General features: G+C 42.9%; 2 protein-coding genes across 2 annotated transcripts in view; both read right to left on the reverse strand.

Annotated features, from left to right (window-relative positions):
• LOC310874095 (protein NLRC3-like) overlaps positions 1–5842 on the reverse strand; it is a gene marked incomplete at its 5' end in the record, with an annotated part of 28367 nt that extends 22525 nt beyond the window's left edge. The window contains 2 exons of the mRNA XM_083786770.1: positions 3411–3584; positions 4104–5842. Coding sequence (XP_083642896.1) covers positions 3411–3584; positions 4104–5842 — 1913 coding nt within the window. The remainder of the gene's footprint in view (positions 1–3410; positions 3585–4103) is intronic.
• Positions 5843–9726: 3884 nt separating this feature from the next.
• On the reverse strand, positions 9727–16060 carry LOC310874096 (uncharacterized protein; the record flags this gene model as incomplete). Its single annotated transcript, XM_083786771.1, has 5 exons — positions 9727–9937; positions 13180–13293; positions 14713–14826; positions 15488–15601; positions 15846–16060. The coding sequence occupies 5 exons, from the start codon at positions 16058–16060 to the stop codon at positions 9727–9729; spliced, it is 768 nt and encodes a 255-aa protein (XP_083642897.1).
• Between the last annotated feature and the right edge of the window lie 9432 nt (positions 16061–25492).

Here is a 25492-nt window from a genome sequence, read left to right on the forward strand (position 1 = left end):
CTTCTTATTACATCTCCAACAGAATAGTCCTACATTGGATGTGGACTCTGACTGAGAGGGTTGGCTTTGGTTGGTTTGGTTGGGTTGTTTGTTTGTCTGCTTGTTTGAGGGTCTGGTGCGCAGGTCGTATTGTTGTTGACATTCTCTGTCCTTTTCGAACTGCTGCCCCAGCCGAACAAGTGAGTCAACAGTAGTTGCTCTCTCTCTGAGCTGGCTAGCAAGAAGAGGGTTGATATTTTTAAGAATCATCTTGATGACCTCATCCTCCTGTATGTCTGGGTTCCAACGTTTGCACAGCGAGTAGTAGCTGTAAGCAAAGTCCCTGATACTCTCCTTCTCGCCTTGAACACGGTTTCTGACTCTGTCGGCTAACTCATCCGTGTAATCTTCAGACAAGAAAGCAGAAGAGAACTTGGTCTCAAAGTCAGCCCAAGAGTGCGTGTTCAAGCGTGCCACGTTCCACCAATCCCTAGCAGTTCCATCAAGCACATTGCGTAATGTGGCAAGCAATTCGTCATCTGCTAGAGGATTGAGAGCAAGGAAATCACGACACCTTTCAAGGTAAAGGAGTGGATCAGAACTGTCGTCCTTCTTCCCAAAAGTAGGAAATTCCAACTTAATTGGCAGTTTCCCTACAGGGCGTCGAAACATATCTGTATGAGCAGACGTTTGATCAGGAGAGCAAGAATGATGGGTAGAGGTGATAGGTGAAGTGTTGATGAGACCATGATTCTGAGGGCAAGGATGCATAGTAGAGTGCATCTGGGAGGGTGTGGCATGACCTGTAGCCAATGGGTTGGAGAAGGTGGTTTGTTTTTCAGGGGGTGGCAGAGTGGAGGATAACACAGAAGCTGTGTGTAGTGACTGTTGTTTGAGAGTGGTCATGTCAACAGACATGTCCTTTAACATTTTGCTACATTGTGAAAGCTCCATTTGTAAGTGGGTTATTGAATTCATTAGAGGAGTAGTGATTGCGTTTACTTCTTTGAGAAGCTCCTGGTGGTGGATCTGTAAGCGCCACTGAACGCCAGTGATGAGTTGGGTTCTGTGGTAATCGAACTGTTTGTCAATAACAATATTCATGTCCCCTTTGTCCTGATCATGGAGTTGTGTGATGTGGTTAGACAGTGTGTCAATGGCATATTTGAGTTCCAATGTGTCTCTTTCCTGTTTCTCTCTGAGTTGTGTGATTTGGTCATGAATGAGATTCTGTGATCTTTGTTGGTTCTGACGCAGACTGAGTACCTCTCCTTGAATTTGGAGTAACGGAGGTGGGAAAAGAGTTGGAGGTGGCATTAAGCAGTGTACAGGTGGAAGATCAAAGTGTGTTAAGTCAATGAGCTCCATATCAAGAATTGAATGGCTGGTGTGGCTTCCTTCCTCCTGAACATTGTGAGCTCCACTGATTGGTTGATTGACTGGTTGATTGGCAGCATTAAGCAATTGATTGATTGGTTGGGGGGCAGCGCCAAGTGTTTGATTGACTGGTTGGTGGGCGGCGTCAAGTGACTGATTGACTGGTTGGTGGGCGGCGTCAAGTGAATGATTGACTGGTTGGTGGGCGGCGTCAAGTGACTGATCAGCTGAATTGATTGGTTGATTGACTGAATTGATTGGTTGATTGAGAACATCAGGTGCCTGGTTGACTGAATCATTTGACTGATTGACTGAATTGTTTGTTTGGTTGACATCCATGTTTGTTTTATTTTCTCAGTGTTTTAGAAGTCCCATCTGGGGTGCCACTTTTATGTAACGGTTTCCACAGTTCGATGGTTATTTGTTTTTAGGGGTGCCAGGTAGAACTAGTCTACCAGAGAGATGTTTCTCCTTTTTTTATGAGTTCTTCCTCATCTGGGTTAACCACTGTGAAACCGACACAGGACTTACATATTTAAATGTAAACCCTTTTACCAAGAAATAAATCACACAAAACACCTGGTCAACTCAGTTTGAAGTTAGAATATATTGCAATTCAACCAACCCAAACACAAACAGTTCATCAGTTCATGAAACAGGACCCAATGCTTTGCAATGTTTGTAAATAAACAAAAGACAAAAACAGGTCGTCAACAACTTAAAGTACGCTCGAAACCACCCGTCAATTCATTGCATATCAAATAAATAAATAAATAAACGGTAGCCTATATTGTTCCAGATCCACGCAACGCAAGCGCAGACGCAACGTGAATGTTAGTAAACAAAAGTGTAGTCCGTCTGTCCGAGCAGCGCAACTCTTTAATCGTCTCTAAAACAACAAAATAACAAACAAAAGAGGCTTGAAATAATAAAGGGGGAAATACCACTGCTCCGTGTGTGACAGGTGACAGGTGACAGGGACAGAGACAGGTCAAGTTGCGGGGATCGTTGTAGTTGGCCGTAGGTTTATTGTTGTCCGTTGTTGGAATGTTTGTAGCTCTGCAGGTTTTGACGGTCACGCCCGAGGCTACGCCACTTTACGGAGCAAAACGACACGGAAAACACTCGAATCGAGGGGTTAACTTCCTCGTTCACGATTCACATGCAGATCCACCGCTGACGGTACTCGCTCTCACACTGCCTGTCTGCCTCCACACTCGCACCGGCGCAAACAACGGGGCATTTTACCATAGGCGGTTCTCAGGGGTGAGTGACAGGTGTCACAACAGGCGGCTCGGGGACCATTTCGAGCCGTCACAACACACACACACACACACACACACACACACACACACACACACACACACCTCCGTCTTTCTCTCTCTACTCTGCCGATGTGAACGTAAATAAAAGCCTGTCTACTGAAGGATAGTCTGTCTCAGTCCCTCATATCTCTGGACATCTTCATACTGAGCAAGCACAGAAACGCTATTGGCCCATTTTGGACTGAGGTCGATTAAAAAAGGCTTCTAAATCCTAACATTATTCTGAAAAACCCATGTTTCCATGTCAGTGGTGCTCAACCTTTTTCATGTCAAGGACCCCCAGAATTCTCTCTATTGGGCCACGGACCCCCATCTGAAAATATGTAGTTCCAGGGACCCCCCAGAAGCAAATATTTTAGTTAAAAATGTTTGCTCTGAAATATATATTCAATGATTTGCGCCACATTTTAACGATTTTTCTATGAGCTTGTAGATCTGCTATTTTTCAATAGCTAAATTATAACATAATGTTTAACCCATTTAGGCCTGAGGTCGAAATAATAAAAAAGTATTCTGAAAGAATATATATTTAAAGATCTGTGTTGCATTTTCACGATTTTTCAAAAATAGCAGACCTACAAGCTCGTAGCGCTTGTAGTGTGAGTTACCATGATATTAACCTCATCCACACTGTTCAAATACTACCACCATCATAACTACATTATAATCACTTACTATAACAGAACTTTACTTAACCAAATACAAATAAAAATGTTAAATTAATCTGACCTGAGAGTCTCCAGACAACAGTTTGGGCTCTTCAGTGCAGCACAGATGAGATCCAGTCCAGAATCCTTCAAGCCGTTTCCACTCAGGTCCAGTTCTCTCAAATGGGACGGATTGGAGCTGAGAGCTGAAGCCACAACTTCAACGTGTTTCTCTCTGAGGTCACAGCCAACAAGTCTGTAATTACAGATTAAATGTCAAATCAGAGATGATCAAAACAGAACAGACCATGTTCACTGTCAAGGAGGTTCCCTGTGGTGCTGTCTGAAATGTGTGTGTGTGTGTGTGTGTGTGTGTGTGTGTGTGTGTGTGTGTGTGTGTTTGGATACTTTTCTAACTAAGCAAATAGCGGCAGTGAGTAACACATATTTAATTTAAATGTGCTCATAACTTTCCACTGTTCTCATTTGATTGTAATACAAACATTAAATAATTAAAACGATCCCAACTCGCTGCTGTTGTTCCACTCTATGGCAGTGAAGTGAAGAAATGTTCTGTCATGCCATGGCAAAATCACCCTGATATCACTAAATATACTAAACACAAATCACACTTGAATTGGATTGCAATACTAATATATATATATATATATATATATATATATATATATAAATATGAAGTGAGGGTCTCTCTCTCTCTCTCTCTCTCTGAATGAAGTATATAGTGATCTAACATGTTAACATCCCCACTACTAACCTGGCTGTTTTGCAGTTCTTCACAGCTGGGACCAGTCTCCGTCGCCCCTCCTTTGATGTGTTGTATTTCTGCAGGTCCAACTCTTCCAGAACCTCCTCTGACATCTGCAGCATGACGGCCAGAGCTGAACACTGGGTCTGAGACAGTTTCTCTGTTCTGTTCTCTGACTTCAGGAACTGTTGGATCTCCTGATGTAATGAGTGGTCGTTCATCTCCATCAGACAGTGGAAGATGTTGATACATCTGTCAGGAGAGGCATCAGGATCAGTTAGAAACGTCTTCAGGTTCCGGATGGCTTTCTGGATCTCCTCTGGACTGTTCTCTGTCTGACCCAGCAGGTCTACTAACAGACTCTGGTTGGACTGCAGTGAGAGGCCATGAAGGAAGCGGACTAAGAGGTCCAGGTGGCCATTTTTACTCTTCAGGGATTTTTCGATAGCAGCTTCCAGGAAGCCTGAGAGGGAGATGTCATCATCATCATCATCAAGGAATGTCTTCAGGACCTCCATGTTCTTCTGTGTGAAACAGTGGAACAGGTAGACTGCAGCCAGAAACTCCTGGAAGATCAGATGAACAAAGCTGTAGACCGTTTTCTGGAACAGCACACTCTCTGTTTTGAAGATCTGTGTGCACACTCCTGAGTACAGCGCGGCGTCTTTCACATCAAGACCACACTCTTCCAGGTCTTCTTGGTAGAACATGATGCTACTTGTCTTCAGGTGTTTGAACGCCAGCATGCCCAGATTCAGAAGAACATCCCTGTCAGACTTCATGAGCTGCTGTTGATTCTCTCTCTTTTTTCTTTTTTCCCCCTCATGAGTCTCGTCATACTTCTGCTTCTTGGTGTTTGTCTGAACCAACAGGAAGTGGCAGCACATCTCAGTCAGGGTCTTGGGCAGCTGTCCTATGGTGGTGTGTGTCCTCAACATGTCCAGCAGAACGGTAGCAATGATCCAACAGAAGAGTGGGATGTAACACATGATGTGGAGGCTCCTCCATGTCTTCAAGTGTGAGAGGACTCTGTCGGCCAGCTTCTCTTCACTGAATCTCTTCCTGAAGTACTTCTCCTTCTGGGGGTCTGTGAAACCTCGCACTTCTGTCACCATGTCAACACATGCAGCAGGGATCCGATTGGCTGCTGCGGGTCTGGTGGTTATCCAGTGGAGGGCCTTGGGGAGCAGATTCCTCTTGATGAGGTTTGTCAACAGAGCATCCACCGATGATGTCACTGTGACATCAGAGATGATTTCATTTTCGTCGAAGTGCAACGGAGACCTGCTTTCATCGAGGCCATCGAGGATGAAGCAAACTTTCCAGGCAGCGAGCTGCTCTGCTGTGACCTTCTTTAACGTTGGGTGGAAATCATGGATCAGGTTGAGAAGACTGTAATGCTTATCTCTGACCAAGTTCAGCTCCCGGAATGAAAAGGGAACCAGGAGATCTATATCTTGATTCTCCAAACCTCTTGCCCAGTCCAGAGCAAACTTGCGCGCAGAGAATGTTTTTCCGATGCCAGCGATGCCATTGGTCAGAACTGTTTCGCTGGGTTTCTCTCTGCCAGGGAGGATGATCTTAAAGATTTTACAGCAGTTGATTGCATCGTCATGCAAGGTCTTCATGTTGGAAGTTCTCTCAAGCTGTATCACCTCATGTTGGCTATTAACGCCTTCACTCTGTCCCGCTGATATGTAGAGCTCTGAGTAGGTGCTGGTGAGGGAGTCTCCAGACTCTTCCGTCATGTGGTTTTTCACTCCATCAAGACTGTCCGAACTGACCTCCAAACTGACCTTATAATCGTTCAAATCAACCTGCAGACGGACATCTGAAATGAGAAGAACATTTAAAACATTCAGGTTAATTTATAACTTCACATGTTTACACCACACATGCACACATCACTCATTTTCATTTAACACCCTGCAGACAATATGCAAAAACATCCAAAAGTAACAACAAATAAATAGTAAATAAGTGAAGGATCAGTGGATCTGTGTAGTCATGTGAAACGGAGCTTTTGAGAAACGATGACGTCACCGCTCATTAACGCATATCATTACTTGCGCAAGCAGAGCGCGCAAGTACTAGTTTCGCCCGGGACTAGCCGTGCGTATGCACCGTCCCAGCAAATGACGTAATGACTAATTGTGCCTGATACGGCAGTGGTGCCAGATTACATACATGTATACACAGGAGCATTACCTTTAATCCTCCCAACACTAAAACATATCGTCATTACGTCACCATCGAAAACCAATTACACTCTGGCATTGGGTCCTTTAATCCACATCTTTATTACGTCATCATTGAGAGCTAGTTATACATATACTATGTATATGTATAAAACCAATGGTTTTATAGTTATACATATACTATGTATATGTATAACTATAAAACCAATGGTTTTCGATGGCGGTGACGTAATGACGAGGGAGGATTAAAGGTAATGCTCCTGTGTATACATGTATGTAATCTGACACCACTGCCGTATCAGGCACAATTAGTCATTACGTCATTTGCTGGGACGGTGCATACGCATCAACATTGGCGGGACGGCTGGGACGGTGCATACGGCACAAAGTAACCACAGTATACCGCTAATCAACTTACTAATTACATATACATAGTATATGTATAACTAGCTCTCAATGATGACATAATAAAGATGTGGATTAAAGGACCCAATGCCAGAGTGTAATTGGTTTTCGATGGTGACGTAATGACGATATGTTTTAGTGTCGGGAGGATTAAAGGTAATGCTCCTATGTATACATGTATGTAATCTGGCACCACTGCCGTATCAGGCACAAGTAGTCATTACTGAGATTTGACAGTTTGTAGCGGTCGAAAGTACTTGCACGCTCTGCTTGCGCACTAGTAGGCCATTTATGGCCTACTAATGTGCAACAAGCAAGTATGCACTCGACAGAGTGCAGTTCTAGTTACTTGCGCAAGCAGAGCGCGCAAGTAATAATTTCGGTCTTCGTTCATCGTGACAAAAAAACAGCAAATCTGTGCCTGGTTTGCTGGGACCAGATCACATAAATGACCATATGTCTTACGTCATCATTTAGAGCTAGTCATACGTATACTATATACATAATCAGTAAAATAAAATAGCAAATTGTGCCTTAACTGCTGGGACCAGAGTAGTGGTGTGTATATGTATGACTAGCTCTCAATGATGACGTAAGAAATATGGTAATTTGTGTAATCTGGTCCCAGCAAACCAGGCACAAATCTGCTGTTTTATTTGCATAAACATCAAATGGCGGGTTGGCTGTCACGGTTTTTGGCGCAAAGTAACCACAGTATACCGCTAATCAACTTACAACTACATACTCTATATAGTATATGTATATGTATACGTATATGTCTTACGTCATCATTTAGAGCTAGTCAACCATACTTAATAATACTAGGTGTTTATGTTTACATGCATAAAGTAGATAGGTAGCAAATAGTTACACCTAATAATTAGACATTTCAAACGTTCCTTCACAGAAATACTGAGATTCCACAGTTTACAGAATAATTATACTGTATAACATATTTTAATTCAGTTTATATACAATTTTTTTCATCACATATCAATGATTTATTTTTCTTTAAAAAACTAAAAAGGGATCCAGAATATATCTATCGATAAAACTGTATTTCTTATATAGATAGAAACTTGAACCATACTTAATAATACTAGGTGTTTATATGCATAAAGTAGGTAGGTAGCAAATAGTTACATCTAATAATTATACATTTCAAACGTTCCTTCACAGATATAGGCCTACTGAGATTTGACAGTTTACAGCGGTCGAAAGTACTTGCGCGCTCTGCGCAAGCAAGTATGCACTCGACAGAGTGCAGTTCTAGTTTTTACTATAATTAGGTGAGAAATGCAGCTTGTGCCTGCATGGAAACTACACAGATATCTATCCGATTGTTCATGTTTATATATCACTGTTAACAACTTTAAAACGTATCATATGTTGCACCAACTGCAGCGAGCAAAGGCTCTGCTCTGCTGCATCCAATAATACATATATCAGCCTAGTCCAGTGCGGACTGGTGATTTCATTTGTATTTGTGCCGAGTGCGAAGCTTAACAATAGGTACTACAGATACTGTGGATCTTAACCTACCAATAAGGACCCAGGACAAATGCCATTGCACAGTAGCCTACACCAACAACAAGTCTATGCGTGGTGTTTGCATAGCCATGGGAAACTATCATCTCCTGCCATGTTTTGCTCTCCATGTCATGGTTATGGAGGGGGAGAGAGAGAGAGAGGGTGCAGAGAGAGAGAGAGAGAGAGAGAGAGAGAGAGAGAGAGAGAGAGGGTGCAGAGAGAGAGAGAGAGGTGTGAATGCAATAGCATCAAATAGCGTGGTTGGTGAGAAGAAAGTATACAGTGGGTCGCCGTGCGCATGTATGGCAGATCTCTCTCCTGTTTAGGTAATAAAGGGCTCATATATGGCACATCTCTCTCCTGTTTAGGTAATAAAGGGTGTACCCTTGACTGCATTCCATTGTCACTGTGCCTGCATGCAGACAATGTGTGCGTGTGAATTTTATATATTTTTTATCCCACGATTTTGTAACCCATTTTTCACCCCTCCTGTGTCAATCATCTAATGTGATCCTGGGCTCTACACACCCTCCACAAACCTAGTCCCCATATATGGGGGACAAGGGGAGAGCAACGGACTTGAACTCATGCTTCCTTCATGCCTGAGTGTCCAAGTTGCTCCTTTACACCTGACAGGGGGGAGTTTCCCTGGTTGGACGTAGCGCGTGGAAGGAACACGTTATTCCAACCAGCTCCTTTCCCCTCCATCAGGCGCCCCGGCTGGCCAGGGGGAGGCAGTTTAGTGACCAGGATTACTGCATGTTTTTGTGAGGGTACCTACCCTAGGGGACACGGGGAGAACATGTGAGGGTACCTACCCTAGGGGACACGGGGAGAACATGTGAGGGTACCTACCCTAGGGGACACGGGGAGAACATGCAAACTCCACACAGAAAGGCCCTTTGGCCAACCCCGCCTTCGGGTATGGGCACTGATGACACGGAGGAGGAAACATGCCGCCAACACCCACAGCGCCCCGAACGGGAATCGAACCCAGGACCTTCTAGCTGTGAGGCGACAGCACTACCAACTGTGCCACCGTGCCCCATTTTTAGCCTACATTATAACGTGACATTTATTACACCTCGAAAATATAGCCACTCTACAAGCTCACTGTGGACTTCTATAGGTCTGACTCTGCTATTATTTTATGTGCAGGACTTGCCAAGTCTCCAGAGCAATGGTAAAGTGTCTATCATTCTTTTATTATATGGAGAGAAAAGTCGAGAGTCGGGATTTGGAGATTTACCACATAGTGTGAAATGACAGACAATGAAAGAAACATGTTCCACTTCCACTCACAATTTAGGTGGCTTTTAAAATGCGGTACTTATTCCTTCCTTAAAATATGACCTCATAAGTGTAAATATAAAATCAAATATAATATCACCTACAATTGAAACCTGCAACTGCAGTGATTTTATTCTGTGTTCAATGCGTTTCTGTGTTTGTGTGGACTCAGCCCAGGCCTTAAGTGTTCAATTTATTAGCATGAAGTTTCAATTCTTACTTGTCTTCAGTCCAGGTTTGGTTTGACTGGGTGTCTTCAGTCCAGGTGTGGTTTGACTGGGTGTCTTCAGTCCAGGTGTGGTTTGACTGGGTGTCTTCAGTCCAGGTGTGGTTTGACTGGGTGTCTTCAGTCCAGGTGTGGTTTGACTGGGTGTCTTCAGTCCAGGTGTCTGATCAGCCTCGGTCACAACGCACCTCTCTCTGTGGACATGAATACATATAATAGTGGGTGCAGGTCTTTTTTCTGACGCGCCAAGATTCCGACGGGCAATAATCCGACATTTGCCGATACTAACTAACTGTGTGCGCAAACACGCACGCACGCACGCACGCACGCACGCACGCACGCACGCACGCACAAAGTCACTCTTCACAGACAGAAGGCTGGGAGTTGGAGACTCTGCTCTGAGATACAGACTGTATATGTATATCTCAGACTTCTGGAATCATAGAAGATGTTTGCGTGATTATCACGTGGATTCAATTCATTATATATTTGTTTGATGTCGCGCACCGAAGGTAGCTGATCTACAAGCTCAACAACACATCACAGAGAGTTGTGCTGTGAGCTTGTAGATCAGTTATTTTCAGTTATAGTTAACATATTTGTCTCATTTGTTTTCCACTGTCCACTGTACCATGTGTATAATAATTATGCTTTATTTGAAGAATATCTATCTTTCTAGTATCTATCTATCTAGTATCTATCTATCTAGTATCTATCTATCTATCTATCTACCTACCTACCTACCTACCTACCTACCTACCTACCTACCTACCTATCTATCTATCGTACAGACATTTACGAGCATCCCCAGGTTACGTGTGGAATTCATCATTTGAATTTTGGGTGACGTTGGGACTATTAACTGATTCAGGATGAAGACTAAAGCATTCTGAATAAATATACACATGCCTTGATCACTGGTACACCACCCTCTGATCACTGGTACACCACCCTCTGATCACTGGTACACCCTCCTCTGATCACTGGAACACCACCCTCTGATCACTGGTACACCACCCTCTGATCACTGGAACACCCTCCTCTGATCACTGGTACACCCTCCTCTGATCACTGGTACACCACCCTCTGATCACTGGAACACCACCCTCTGATCACTGGTACACCCTCCTCTGATCACTGGTACACCACCCTCTGATCACTGGAACACCACCCTCTGATCACTGGAACACCACCCTCTGATCACTGGAACACCACCCTCTGATCACTGATACACCACCCTCTGATCACTGGTACACCACCCTCTGATCACTGGTACACCCTCTGATCACTGGAACACCACCCTCTGATCACTGGAACACCACCCTCTGATCACTGGTACACCACCCTCTGATCACTGGTACACCCTCCTCTGATCACTGGTACACCCTCCTCTGATCACTGGAACACCACCCTCTGATCACTGGTACACCACCCTCTGATCACTGGTACACCCTCCTCTGATCACTGGTACACCACCCTCTGATCACTGGTACACCCTCTGATCACTGGTACACCCTCCTCTGATCACTGGTACACCACCCTCTGATCACTGGTACACCCTCTGATCACTGGTACACCCTCCTCTGATCACTGGTACACCACCCTCTGATCACTGGTACACCACCCTCTGATCACTGGTACACCCTCTGATCACTGGTACACCACCCTCTGATCACTGGTACACCCTCTGATCACTGGTACACCACCCTCTGATCACTGGTACACCCTCTGATCACTGGTACACCCTCCTCTGATCACTGGTACACCACCCTCTGATCACTGGTACACCCTCTGATCACTGGTACACCCTCCTCTGATCACTGGTACACCACCCTCTGATCACTGGAACACCACCCTCTGATCACTGGTACACCCTCCTCTGATCACTGGTACACCACCCTCTGATCACTGGTACACCACCCTCTGATCACTGGTACACCCTCTGATCACTGGAACACCACCCTCTGATCACTGGAACACCACCCTCTGATCACTGGTACACCCTCTGATCACTAGTACACCCTCCTCTGATCACTGGTACACCCTCCTCTGATCACTGGTACACCACCCTCTGATCACTGGTACACCCTCCTCTGATCACTGGTACACCACCCTCTGATCACTGGTACACCACCCTCTGATCACTGGAACACCACCCTCTGATCACTGGTACACCACCCTCTGATCACACCACCCTCTGATCACTGGTACACCACCCTCTGAGCTGACGAGGAAATGAGTGGATTTTACGACCAACGTCCGCCAACGTCACGGCAAGTTCAAATGATGAATTCCACACGCAACGTGGGAATGCTCCTAAATGTCTGTACGCTCACGATATGAGCGTAAACGGCGTTTGAATCTGGCCCACAGTGTATATAATGTATAGTGTTTAGTGTGTACTGTATATTGTATAGTGTTATACTGTATATTCTACCACAGGTCGTTTCGAGGAAGCAATCTGATTGGTTGAAACAGCCTTCTAGCCGGTGGTTAAACCAGCACCGTTCACCACCCAATCAAAACAAAGAATTCAGCCGCTCTGTTCTCCCACAGCGCTATAGTAAACTGGGTGGCTAGGCTAGCTAGTTTATTGGTACATTTGTGGTCGTAGTGACTACATCTGTCATTAAAAATATATATTCTTTCAGCGATTTTCTTAGTTTTAAGGGTAACTGTGGTAGAATTGCAGTATTACACTTGAGGGCGTGGGTTAACGTGATTATTGCCACTTCAGTGATACTTGCGGAACTCCACTCCGTCTCGTTCCTGACCGCATCCCTGTCGTGGCAATAATCACGTTAACCCACACAAGTGTTATAGTGTGTATATTGTACAGGAGGATTGGCATACTGTGTATCAGGAGGTCCAGATTCATCCCTGAAGTTAAGAGGAATGTCTTTAGAAAAGTCACTCTTCATAGACAGAAGGCTGGGAGTTGGAGACTCTGCTCTGTGGTACAGACGTCTGGAATCATAGAAACAAAGAAGTCAATTTATTCAATATGTGTTCAGTTGTTTTGGGAGGTCTGAAGTTTAGTTTTTAGTGACATTGAGATGTTGGAGAACCAAGAGGTGGAAGCGTGGTCAAAGTGGCATTGAATGAATGAGGCTCCAGCAAGAGTCTGCCCAAAAATATGTCTTTATCGTTTGTATTTTTATCACACAGAAAGAAAGAAAGAAAAGTGTTTTTATTCCTCCCAAATTGCACCCATGTTCTACCAGTCATAGGCTACTATTGTTAACATATTCTGTATGATAACAACTCCATCATGGCCCGTAGCACTTGCCCTAGCCCTGACGACCTTACATGCGTATGCAAAGACTACAGTGTTATAGTGTATATTGTATAGTGTTATAGTGTGTATATTGTATAGTGTTATAATGTATATTGTACAGTGTTATAGTGTATATATTGTACAGGAGGATTGACATACTGTGTATGTGGAGGTCCAGATTCATCACTGAAGTTAAGAGGAATGTCTTTAGAAAAGTCACTCTTCATAGACAGAAGGCTGGGAGTTGGAGACTCTGCTCTGTGGTACAGACGTCTGGAATCATAGAAATTGTTTGTGTGAATGACATTGTCAATTAGTTTTGTATTTTGTATTGTTACATTCCATTGTACTTCCAAAAGACATATTTTACTTTCATCTCACAGCATTGCAGCAACAAGTAAACTGAATAAAATGTCCAAAAACATAATATAAATTGTTATGTTGTGGTTTTACTAGGCATGTAAACATTGTAGTTCTAAAACGGTTATAGTCCCAATACTTGATTCTGATTGGAGACACTCGATGTGCTCATGTCTCACTATGCCTCTCACCCATTGTAAAATTCATGGTAACCTGAGACCTCTTGTGACTTATTGTTTTATTACAGGGCCTGGCCAAGAGGGGGCGCAAGTACACCAGACTAGGACTAGGCAGTCAGTAGTAGCCATAGAGTAAGACAGAGTTACGACAACTCCGTTCACTTCATGGGGCTTCAGTCCAATCTTCTACGTCTAGACTTCTATTGGTGAAGAGCATAGCGAACAGTGACAAAGTCCTGGACCGGGAGTTGGCAGAATGCACTGGACTCAGCTTTCTGCCCCCTCAATGTCGTAACTCTGTCTTACTCTATGGCTCTGGTCTAACAGGAAAGCACCAGCTTGGAGGAAGTGACTTTATTATGTGGCGATAGAGCTTCCAGTCTGTGTTCCTCACTTGGGAAATAAACAACAAGCATCATTTTGTACTGTAACCTTCAGTATTCAAGTTACCACAGAAATATAGAATCTCACTAAATATACAACACAATAACAGGTGATCGTTTAAACATAGCTTGTGGCATACTGTACTCATACTGTACACATACTGTACATTCACACAAGCAGCCAGCCTGTCTACTGAACACCACACTGTGATTTGTACCACTCCATTCACAAACTGCTCACACAGTAACTTACAATCTGTAGATGAACTTTGAACAGGGTTGATACATTATTAGATGTTATGTCTTGTTATGGAATTTGTATAACTTAGCATGAGATCACATGGTTGTGTTATGAAATGTTGTGTATATAATGCTGCTGCATTGTCTGAAACCAAAATAAGTTTTACTCTCATGTACCTGTAGTGTACACAAGATGGAACAATAAAGTTTTATTCTTATGTACCTGTAGTGTACACAGGATGAAAAATAAAGTACAACATTGAACCTTGAATTGTAGGCTATTGGAGGATTGACATACTGTGTATCTGGAGGTCCAGATTAATTATAGTGTATATTGTATAGTGTTATAGTGTATATATTGTACAGGAGGATTGACATACTGTGTATCTGGAGGTCCAGATTCAGTATAGTGTTATAGTGTATATTGTATAGTGTATATTGTATAGTGTTATAGTGTATATTGTATAGTGTTATAGTGTATATATTGTATAGTGTTATAGTGTATATATTGTACAGGAGGATTGACATACTGTGTATCTGGAGGTCCAGATTCATCCCTGAAGTTAAGAGGAATGTCTTTAGAAAAGTCACTCTTCATAGACAGAAGGCTGGGAGTTGGAGACTCTGCTCTGTGGTACAGACGTCTGGAATCATAGAAACAAATAAGTCAATTTATTCAATATGTGTTAAGTTGTTTTGGGAGGTCTGAAGTTTAGTTTTTAGTGACATTGAGATGTTGGAGAACCAAGAGGTGGAAGCTTGGTCAAAGTGACATTGAATGAATGAGGCTCCAGCAAGAGTCTGCCCAAACATATGTCTTCATCGTTTGTATTTTCATCACACAGAAATAAAGAAAGAAAAGTGTTTTTATTCCTTCCAAATTGCACCCATGTTCTACCAGTCATAGGCTACTATTGTTATCCTATTCTATATGATAACAACTCCATCATGGCCCGTAGCACTTGCCCTAGCCCTGACGACCTTACATGCGTATGCAAAGACTACAGTGTTATAGTGTATATTGTATAGTGTTATAGTGTGTATATTGTATAGTGTTATAGTGTATATATTGTACAGTAGTGTTATAGTGTATATTGTATAGTGATAGTGTATATTGTATAGTGTTATAGTGTATATATTGTATAGTGTTATAGTGTATATATTGTACAGTGTTATAGTGTATATTGTACAGTGTTATAGTGTCTATATTGTACAGTGTTATAGTGTATATATTGTACAGTGTTATAGTGTATATATTGTACAGTAGTGTTATAGTGTGTATATTGTACAGGAGGATTGACATACTGTGTATCTGGAGGTCCAGATTCATCCCTGAAGTTAAGAGGAATGTCTTTAGAAAAGTCACTCTTCATAGACAGAAGGCTGGGAGTTGGAGACTCTGCTCTGTGGTACAGACGTCTGGAATAACATAAATGTTTGTGTGAATGAAGAAGTTAGTTAAAGGGTTTCTAAAGAGCTTTTTGTTTCGTCTCTTGCCATTGCATGACACTTAAATAAAATAAAATATTAATCAAATAGAAACCATACAATCTTACTAAATATACAGTACAATAACAAGTGATATTTTAAACATATATGTTGCATAATGTACACAAATACTGTACACATATTATAGTGTATATTTATAGGTGCATTCACATACTTAGCATCAGGAGGTCCAGGTTCATCACTGAAGTCAGGAGGTAGAGACGAGTATAGACTCTTCATAGACATGTAGCTGGTTGTTGGAGACACTGCTCTGTGGATGAGATGTTTGTCAGCTCCCTCCTCCTCTGTCACCTCACGGCGACTCATCTCTTCTCTGTGGATGAGATGTTTGTCAGCTCCCTCCTCCTCTCTCACCTCACGGCGACTCATCTCTTCTCTGTGGATGAGATGTTTGTCAGCTCCCTCCTCCTCTCTCTCCTCACGGCGTCTCATCTCTGGTCTTCAGGAAACCTGTCAAGACATTACAGACACAATACACCAGGAAACAACTGCGTTATTTGATGTGATCCAACAGAACTGGTCCCCCTGCAGAGTCTTATCTGTCATCTACCTCAGTGATTCTCATTTTTCAACCTTTTCAGGCCGTGACTCCCCAAAAACATTCACATGTCAACTGGGGACCACCCAAAACATTCACATGTGAACTGGGGACCACCCAAAACATTCACATGTGAACTGAGGACCATCCAAAACATTCACATGTGAACTGAGGACCACCCAAAACATTCACATGTGAACTGTGGGGACCCCCACAAAGCACTTGGAATGTAAGAGTTCCAAGTGCTGTGAAAATAGCAGATCTACAAGCTCACACATTTTTGCCCCTTTCACATATTTTAAGCCCATGTTTAAAACCCATTTTGGGGCGGGAACCCCTTTTGGTGTTATGCTTTAGCTATTGAAAAATAGCAGATCTACAAGCTCACAGCTTGTGACGATTGGTTAACATTTTTATCCAAAATCTCGGCCACTCCCTGACTCACACTGGCTCACGCCAGCATGGTGGTGTTACGGTGTAATCGGTGATGGTGGTGTTACGGTGTAATTGGTGATGGTGGTGTTACGGTGTAATCGGTGATAATAATAATAATAAAACTTTATTTGTATAGCACCTTTCATGACATGAAATGCACACACACACACACACACACACACACACACACACACACACACACACACACACACACACACACACACACACACACACAGTCGCCTTCTGTCACTGAGGCATGTATCAGTTGTGAGGTGAAGACAAAGCTGTCATGTGACAACATTTAACATGTAAACTGGTTGTAACATAACACCACCTCTCTCTCTCTGTGTGTGTGTGTGTGTGTGTGTGTGTGTGTTAAGGCTGTACCCTAGCCCTTATTTTAGGACTCGAACTTCGGCAGGAATTTCCGAGTGAACATTCGGACCATTTGTTTCTAATTAATTAAAAAAAATAACCATCTCGATCAGAGCGCACAGCGCGTCTCTCGACTCCCCCGCAATTAACCAGATACAGAGCTTATATAGCCTACAGTTTAGCAAAATATAAATGTCTGGTGAGAACGTATAATTTCCATGCGCTGGACAAGCACCATAGTCAGTCTCAGACTCCAACAGACATCATCAGGCACGCTCCCAAAGCGGCCGCACCTGTCAATCATTAGTAGGCTAATCACTCTGAGAAGTGCATGCAGCGTGGATCGAGTTCCTTTTCCCCACAATGGACATTTTCGCTTCCTTGTTGCTTTTCCGTGTGCGTCAGCGTCATTCACTCAGCAATAACGTGAAACAACAAACCGAACACAACGATGAGAATATTAGTTTTTTAACACGCAGTCACTGTCTCTCTCTCTCTTCTCTCTCTCTCTCTCTCCCCCCCCCCCCAGCATGCCTGTGCGCGCTGCTGCGCAACGTCTGTGACTGTGAGACTGTGACACAATAATAATATATATAGCATAAATAATTGGCCTAATATAACACTTTCCCTCTATCTGTGACCAGCTCCTCACACACATATCAACTCTCTCGTGCATTTTGGAGAGGGACAGCACAACAAGGAGACATAACTTCTGACAGGAATGCACTAGAAACTTACTTTTTTTTTACATGCTCATATCACATTCTCGCCGAGATATATTTTCGAGTTAATAAAAAAGGGAAAAAAAATATAATATTAATTTTTATAAAAAAAACGAATGGTTCAAACCCATTAATTAAGATTCGAGTGCCAACCCTAACGAGCGAACATTCGAACCTTGAATGTTTGGGGACAGCCTTAGTGTGTGTGTGTGTGTGTGTGTGTGTGTGTGTGTGTGTGTGTGTGTGTGTGTGTGTGTGTGTGTGTGTGTGTGTGTGTGTGTGTGTGACAGTGGAGTTTGTGCTTGAAATGTATGCTACTGTAATTCTGCAAACTGTTAATAAATATTTCAATCAATCAATCAATCAAGGCTGTGGCCCTGAGTCCAGTGCATTACTTCTGCTCCAGGACATTACATTGTCAAGAGCCTCCATTGGACTGAAGCCCCAAGAAGTGAACGGAGTTTTGGTCAGAACTAACTTAACTCTGTCTTTGGCCCTGGGCTAAGGAGTGGTCACTGTGTGTGTGTGTGTGTGTGTGTGTGTGTGTGTGTGTGTGTGTGTGTGTGTGTGTGTGTGTGTGTGTGTGTGTGTGTGTGTGTGTGTGTGTGTGTGTGTGTGTGCGCGCGTGTACACACATAATTAAGTGAGAGAGAGAGGGAGGGGAGAGAGAGGGAGGAGGAGAGAGGAGAGAGAGGAGAGAGAGAGGGAGGGAGGAGGAGAGAGAGAGAGGGAGGGAAAGAGAGAGAGAGAGAGAGAGAGAGAGAGAGAGAGAGAGAGAGAGAGAGAGGCTGCTAGAGGGGAGAGGAAGTCAGAATGAGAGCGAGGGGCGAGCTAGGGGTCATTCTTTGAGACACGTCATTTTTACATTAAGCAATAACAAAAACATGGCATACATCACATAATATAAAAAGTAGTTATCATGAACCATACATAAACTAAGAACGTAACAGTGGAGTATCCATGTCAACTATACATACTATACTATAGTATATGTTATACGTGTGTAGGCCTACTATAAAGTGCTACATAAAATGCAATTCTAATGCTGTCTACGTAACAAGCTATATGTCTGTTTAAAAGTCTACATAAAGTGCTATCTAAGGGGCTAGGCTAGGGTAAGTGCTACGGGCCATGGTGGAGTCTGAAGAGGTGGGTTTTCAGACTACGGCGGAGGATTGGGAGTGAGGCTGCAGTTCTGACTGTGAGTTACTTATAATCAGACCAGTGTGTGTCCAGTGGAAACCTGTATGAATCTGATCTCAGGTCAGAATGGGTTAATCAGACCAGTGTGTGTCCAGTGGAAACCTCATATGAATCTGATCTCAGGTCAGAATGGTTTATAATCAGACCAGTGTGTGTCCAGTGGAAACCTTGTATGAATCTGATCTCAGGTCAGAATGGGTTATAATCAGACCAGTGTGTGTCCAGTGGAAACCTTGTATGAATATGATCTCAGGTCAGAATGGGTTATAATCAGACCAGTGTGTGTCCAGTAGAATCCTTGTATGAATCTGATCTCAGGTCAGAATGGGTTTTAATCAGACCAGTGTGTGTCCAGTGGAAACCTGTATGAATCTGATCTCAGGTCAGAATGGGTTTTAATTACCCTTTAAAGTCAGAATTACTTTTTACAATCAGGATACAGAGTGTATTTCTTCTGTTCACCAGTGAAGTGCAGGCAGGATAATTAGGAAGCCAAACTTCATTGTTCAACCTTTATGACCGTCTCAACACCCTAAAAAACGGTCTAATACATCCTGGGCCGTGGCTCAGCGGTCCAGGCTTACCTTGGCTGGTAATCCAGTCAGGCAGACAGTGTGCCGCGGGTCCCTCCATAAAAAATATAAAATAAAGGCCAAAAGCCACAAACAAAACATACAAAATATATAAAAGAAACTGTATAATACCAGACTAGACATTAGTTCCAGTAAAGTGATTAAAAACACTTACCCGATATTAACCTTTATAGGCTTGAATCCAACGTGTCAAAATGGAGTCCATGCAGTGTTCAGCTCTCTGTGTTGTTGTTGTGTCAAAATGGTCGACTGTGTTTTTAACACACATAAAGTAGGAAGTGTCTAGAAAGGAAACAGGTTTTTCTAGGCCAGTGTTTCCCAACCTTTTTTGCTCCAGTCCAGGGCACACTTTTCATAGCCTAAAAATCTCGGGGCACACCATACGGTGTATAGGCCTATCTATATATATATATATATATATATATATATACATATATAGATAGGCCTACTGTATATACCGTACACCATTGTGTGACAGTTAAAGCACCGATACGGCAAAATGGAAGTATTGTGTGACAGTCAAAGCACCACTACAGTAATATGGAAGTATGAGTCAAACATCGACGGTGAATGTGTTAAGGTGTGTGTGTGACCTCTGACCTGCGGAGGACATGGTGAGGTCAGCGCTGGCGGTCATGTGACCCTGTCCCTCCAGGGTAAACTCCTCCCACACCAGAGGAGGAAACGTCCTCATTCGCTGCTCGCCTCCCCATCGGCACCTAACAACAACAACAACAACAACAACAACATAAACAACATAACTAAACTAAAAAAACTAAGACAAGGATTACGGCATGTCTTTGTGAGGGTACCTACCCTAGGGGACACGGGGAGAACATGTGAGGGTACCTACCCTAGGGGACACGGGGAGGACATGTGAGGGTACCTACCCTAGGGGACACGGGGAGAACATGTGAGGGTATACCCTAGGGGACACGGGGAGAACATGTGAGTGTACCTACCCTAGGGGACACGGGGAGAACATGTGGGGGTACCTACCCTAGGGGACACGGGGAGAACATGTGAGGGTACCTACCCTATAGGGGACACGGGGAGAACATGTGAGGGTACCTACCCTAGGGGACACGGGGAGAACATGTGAGGGTACCTACCCTAGGGGACACGGGGAGAACATGTGAGGGTACCTACCCTAGGGGACACGGGGAGAACATGTGAGGGTACCTACCCTATAGGCCGGGAACACGGGGAGATCATGCAAACAACACACAGAAAGGCCCTTTCGCCAACACCGCCTCGGGTATGGGCACTGATGACGCGGAGGAGGAACCACGCCGCCAGCACCCACAGCGTCCCCAGCGGGAATGGAACCCAGGACCTTCTCGCTGTGAGGCGACAGCACTACCAACTGTGCCACCGTGCCCCCAGGTCTGCTTTAGTATTTTCCAATAGCTAAAGCAGACCACAAGCAAAACACCAAAAGGGGTTCCGGTCCAGAATGGGTTAAGTAAAAGTATGTAGAAAGGCTCCGTTGTGAGTAAAAGACTGGAATTCAAAATGTACTTGAACGATGCCTGAAGAGCAGTGGCGTGCACAGATAGACACTAGGGGGTGCTAGAGCACCCACTGCCCTTTTTGGCAATGTGATCTAAAAAAATAAAAAAATAACGTTTTCTTTTTTTTCTTAATTTGTAGTGTGTGGACCATGCGGTGACATTGATCAAATCTTGATAAAAAACACTTCTACTATATTATTTAGGCCCCCCACAATCTAAAGCAATCTCAATATATATCTTCTTCTATAAATATCTTCTCAAAACTTTCAAGTGCAAATACCTCCAAATGTAAAGCACAACTTTAGTTTTTTTCAACCAAGGTTCATGTTTTAGGTTTTATTAGAGAAACTAAAAGGTTTCATTTGCAGCTTTCTTTCGTTTTAGGGATTTTAGCAGTTTTTGACAGGGGGGGGGGGGGGGGCATTCGAGTGTAGGGCTAAATATGTATTTTTTTACAAAATGGTATGGCGATTTTTTTTTTATTATTTACTATAGTCCTACTAGACCCCAATAAATCTGGCCACAAAAGATCACAGGATCTACTGAATGTGACTGACATATTGAGCCTATACACACAGTGTGGCTTCCACCAGTAGGCTACCTTCACATTCAGTAGATCCTGTGATCTTCTGTGGCCAGATGCAATTTCCTGGGATCTACTGTAGTAGGACTATAGTAAATAATAAAAAGATAAATCACCATCAAATGTTGTACAAAAATACATATTTAGCCCACATGCTCGAATGCCCCCGCCCCCCTGTCAAAAAGAGCTAAAATCCCTAAAACGAAAGAAAGAAGCAATTTTTTTTTTTTTTAACATTCATCTTTTACTTTCTCTGATAACCTAAAACATGAACCTTGGTTGATCTCTGATTTGAGTTTGAGTTGATTTCTGACCACTTGAGTTGGCTCTGTCCGCGGCTTAAACATCTTTAAATAAATACTTTTTGAAAAGTCTATGAAGAAAATGAACGTTATTCTTTTCCGGGTCTCTCGTCGTCATGAAAACTGCAACGCTCTATAAGGGTTCATTTGGTTACCAACTATCCATCATTTAGCTGGGGACCACCTAGCTGGAACCCTCTCAAGGACCACTGGTGGTCCCCGGACCACTGGTTGAGAACCACTGATTTAGATCATTAGTACAAAACACACATCAACCACATTAAGCCCTATATACACTTTGAAAATTGCTGATCTACAAGCATGCAATGTGACACATTGTTGAGTTTGTATAGATCTGCCATTTTCAAAATATCTATATACAATTTATACATTTGAAAACGTGTGTGAAACGGGACATTCTGCATAATAATTGCGACCGTAGATTACTATGAAAACCGGCAAAGCCCGTGGCGTGACCCATCAGTCACTCCACCATATATGGGCGTCAGTCCGTCACGCCTCGGGACACAAGCGAGAACATAGAGCGACACGGAGGCTGCCGTGACACTCCATATATGGGCATTGCATTGGGACTGGATTACCAAGAAGCCCTGAGAATTAAAGCTGCTAGAAGCAATATTTCTCAAAGTTTTAAGGACATTGTTTTTAATTGATTTCTTTGGTATTCAGACAGCCAGATATGAGTAAAACGCTCAAAAAATAATGTTACGTCTGTGACAAATCTAGGGGCCACAATCGGCATTCAAAGATGTTCCTAGAAGCTTTGTCATTGGTCGAAAAGGCAGTGGTAGAAAAACATTTTTTTACCCCAGTGCCCCCCACAAAGTGACCTGAAAATGAAGGGAAACTTTTTTGCAAAACAATATGTTTAGAAGATGTAGAACACTTTCCTTTGGGGTCTTTAGGAGTGTAATATGTGGTTTTAGATATTTTAGATTTTAGCAGTGAGCCCAGTGTCTCTGATGTCATTGACACTGGGCTCACTTTACTTCCTGGACTACATGTTGTTGTCTCAGTAAGACAGCCCTCCCTCTATCCACAAGGAGGAGCAGTGCACAAAGCATTATGGGAATTGTAGTCCAGGAAGGAAGTGAGCCCAGTGTCCATGACGTCAAAGAAACTGGGCCCACTGCTCAAATATTAAAACCACATATTACACACATAAAGACCCCACGGAAAGTGTTCTAAATCTTCTAATCGTCATTAACATATTATGTTTTTTAAGGGTGAAGTGTCCCTTTAACCCACTTTAGGCCTGACGTCGAAATAAATAAAAAGTCTTCTGAAAGAATATTATATTCAAAGATTTGTGCAGCATTTTCACAATTTTTCAAAAATAGCAGATCTACAAGCTCGTAGCGCGCAGACCTACAAGCTCGTAGCGTGCCACTCGGTGGCGCACTATGAGCTTGTAGATCTATAGCTAAAGTATAACATAATGCTTAGTTAAAACACCAAAAGGGGTTCCCGTCCAGAATGGATTAATATTCACCAAAACCAGAGCAGAAACTCCCACCACGAGACTCTGGCAATCAATCAATACAGTTGCAACAACTATATTAATTAATGGCAAGTATTTCATATACAGCTCAAGTTAAAACATTGTGAACTATCCGTTTAAGCAAAAGCATCAATGCTTCCATGTCGAAATATGGTCCGGATTTCAAAATGTACTCGATTAAAACAGCGTAGACATGTTATTTATTATGAGCTACTTTCTGTCAAGAAATGCTGTGCAGGTAGCGCTCGTTTCAAGTCACTGAACGGCCCTGCATATCACCTGTTTGAATTTGCACACAATGCAGGAGGCAGCAGCACAGCCAGTTAACAACGAGTGCTTCCAAACTCCCAACAATCCAAAATCTGAACCCTCTGAAGTGAGTGGTACTGTACTATATCTGTCTGTTAGGCTGTGCAACAGTGACACCTGGTGGTGAACACACACTACATATTGTCATGCTGTGACACACACTCTTACCAATACCATATACATTAATGGCAAGGAGCTAACAAGGTGCAACTTCCCATTGACAGCCCATTCATCAAACAGAAAAGTCCTCTCTGATTGTATTAAACAAGGTCAAACTCACCAACATTGCAGCTGTACGGAAAGCTTGAATGATTCTCTTTCTATCCTCAAAGTGTTTGTTTCATAAAAATCCACTTCCAAAATCTGATGGAAACTCTTGCCATCAGAGTTTGGAAGCACTCGTTTTCAGTAAAGCAGCGTCCTGCTGCCTCTTGGATTATGTGCTAATTCAAAACAGGTGGTACGCAGGACAGTTGAGTGATATCTAACGAGCACTCCCAAACTCCAGTCCAGCAATTAGAAAAATAATCACCTGTGCAAGGACACAAAGTAACTCATAACATGTCTACAGTGGATTTTTATTAAACAAACACTTTGAGGATAGAAAGATAATCATTCAAGCTTTCCGTACAGCTGCAATGTTGGTGAGTTTGACCTTGTTTAATACAATCAGAGAGGACTTTTCTGTTTGATGAATGGGCTGTCAATGGGAAGTTGCACCTTGTTCAATGTTGTTTTCGTCGACTAAAACGAAAACGAAAAATGTTCGTCGTCTACCTTTTTCCACTGACAAACTAAATGGAAACTAAATGAAAACTATCTATGATGACTAAAACTAAGACTAAATATACTGACAATTTCGTCAACGAATAAAAACTAGACTAAAATGTTAGGAAGGGACTAGTGGACAAGAGATCCAGTATAAGTCATTTTACACTTGGTTGCATGCTGAAAATAGCCGATCTTCAAGCTCACAACGCGTCGCACTTAGTGTAAAAATATGATGCCGTCATTATGACGGCATCAAGGCCCGCCAAAATACATTTTAGTCGACTAAATCACCTGTAGATTTAGTCGACTAAAATCTTATGACATTTAGTCGACTAAAACTAGACTAACAATAAAACATTCCGGGTGACTAAAATGTGACTAAAACTAAATGAAAACTATTCAAGAGACTAAGACTAAAATAGAAATGTGCTGCCAAAAACAACACTGACCTTGTTAGCACCTTGCCATTAACTTATATGGTAAAATGGCAGCGGTTTGCACCACTCAAAAAGACTAAACACCAAACAAACATGAACACCCCTCTACAGTGCTTTGGCACCTATTCCCAATCAACAGGACAGCCAACAACACTGCAGATCAGACAGGCCGGTGACCCACAAATAATTTATCTTCCGCACAGTGTCAATAAATGAACACATTAAAAAACATTGTAGTTATCTCGTGTTGTTACTTAAACATGGTCTATATGTTGTACACAAGGAACGAAACATTATGCAAAACCACACGACTCAACAGTCACTTCCAATCCAGCAGCTGGTGATGTCAATTAGTCATTTTGACTCAGGGGTGTGTGTGTGTGTGTGTGTGTGTGTGTGTGTGTGTGTGTGTGTGTGTGTGTGTGTGTGTGTGTGTGTGTGTGTGTGTGTGTGTGTGTGTGTGTGTGTGTGTGTGTGTGTGTGTGTGTGTGTGTGTG

This window comes from Protomyctophum parallelum, assembly GCF_964188405.1.
Source record: "Protomyctophum parallelum genome assembly, chromosome: 17".
NCBI lineage: Eukaryota > Metazoa > Chordata > Actinopteri > Myctophiformes > Myctophidae > Protomyctophum > Protomyctophum parallelum.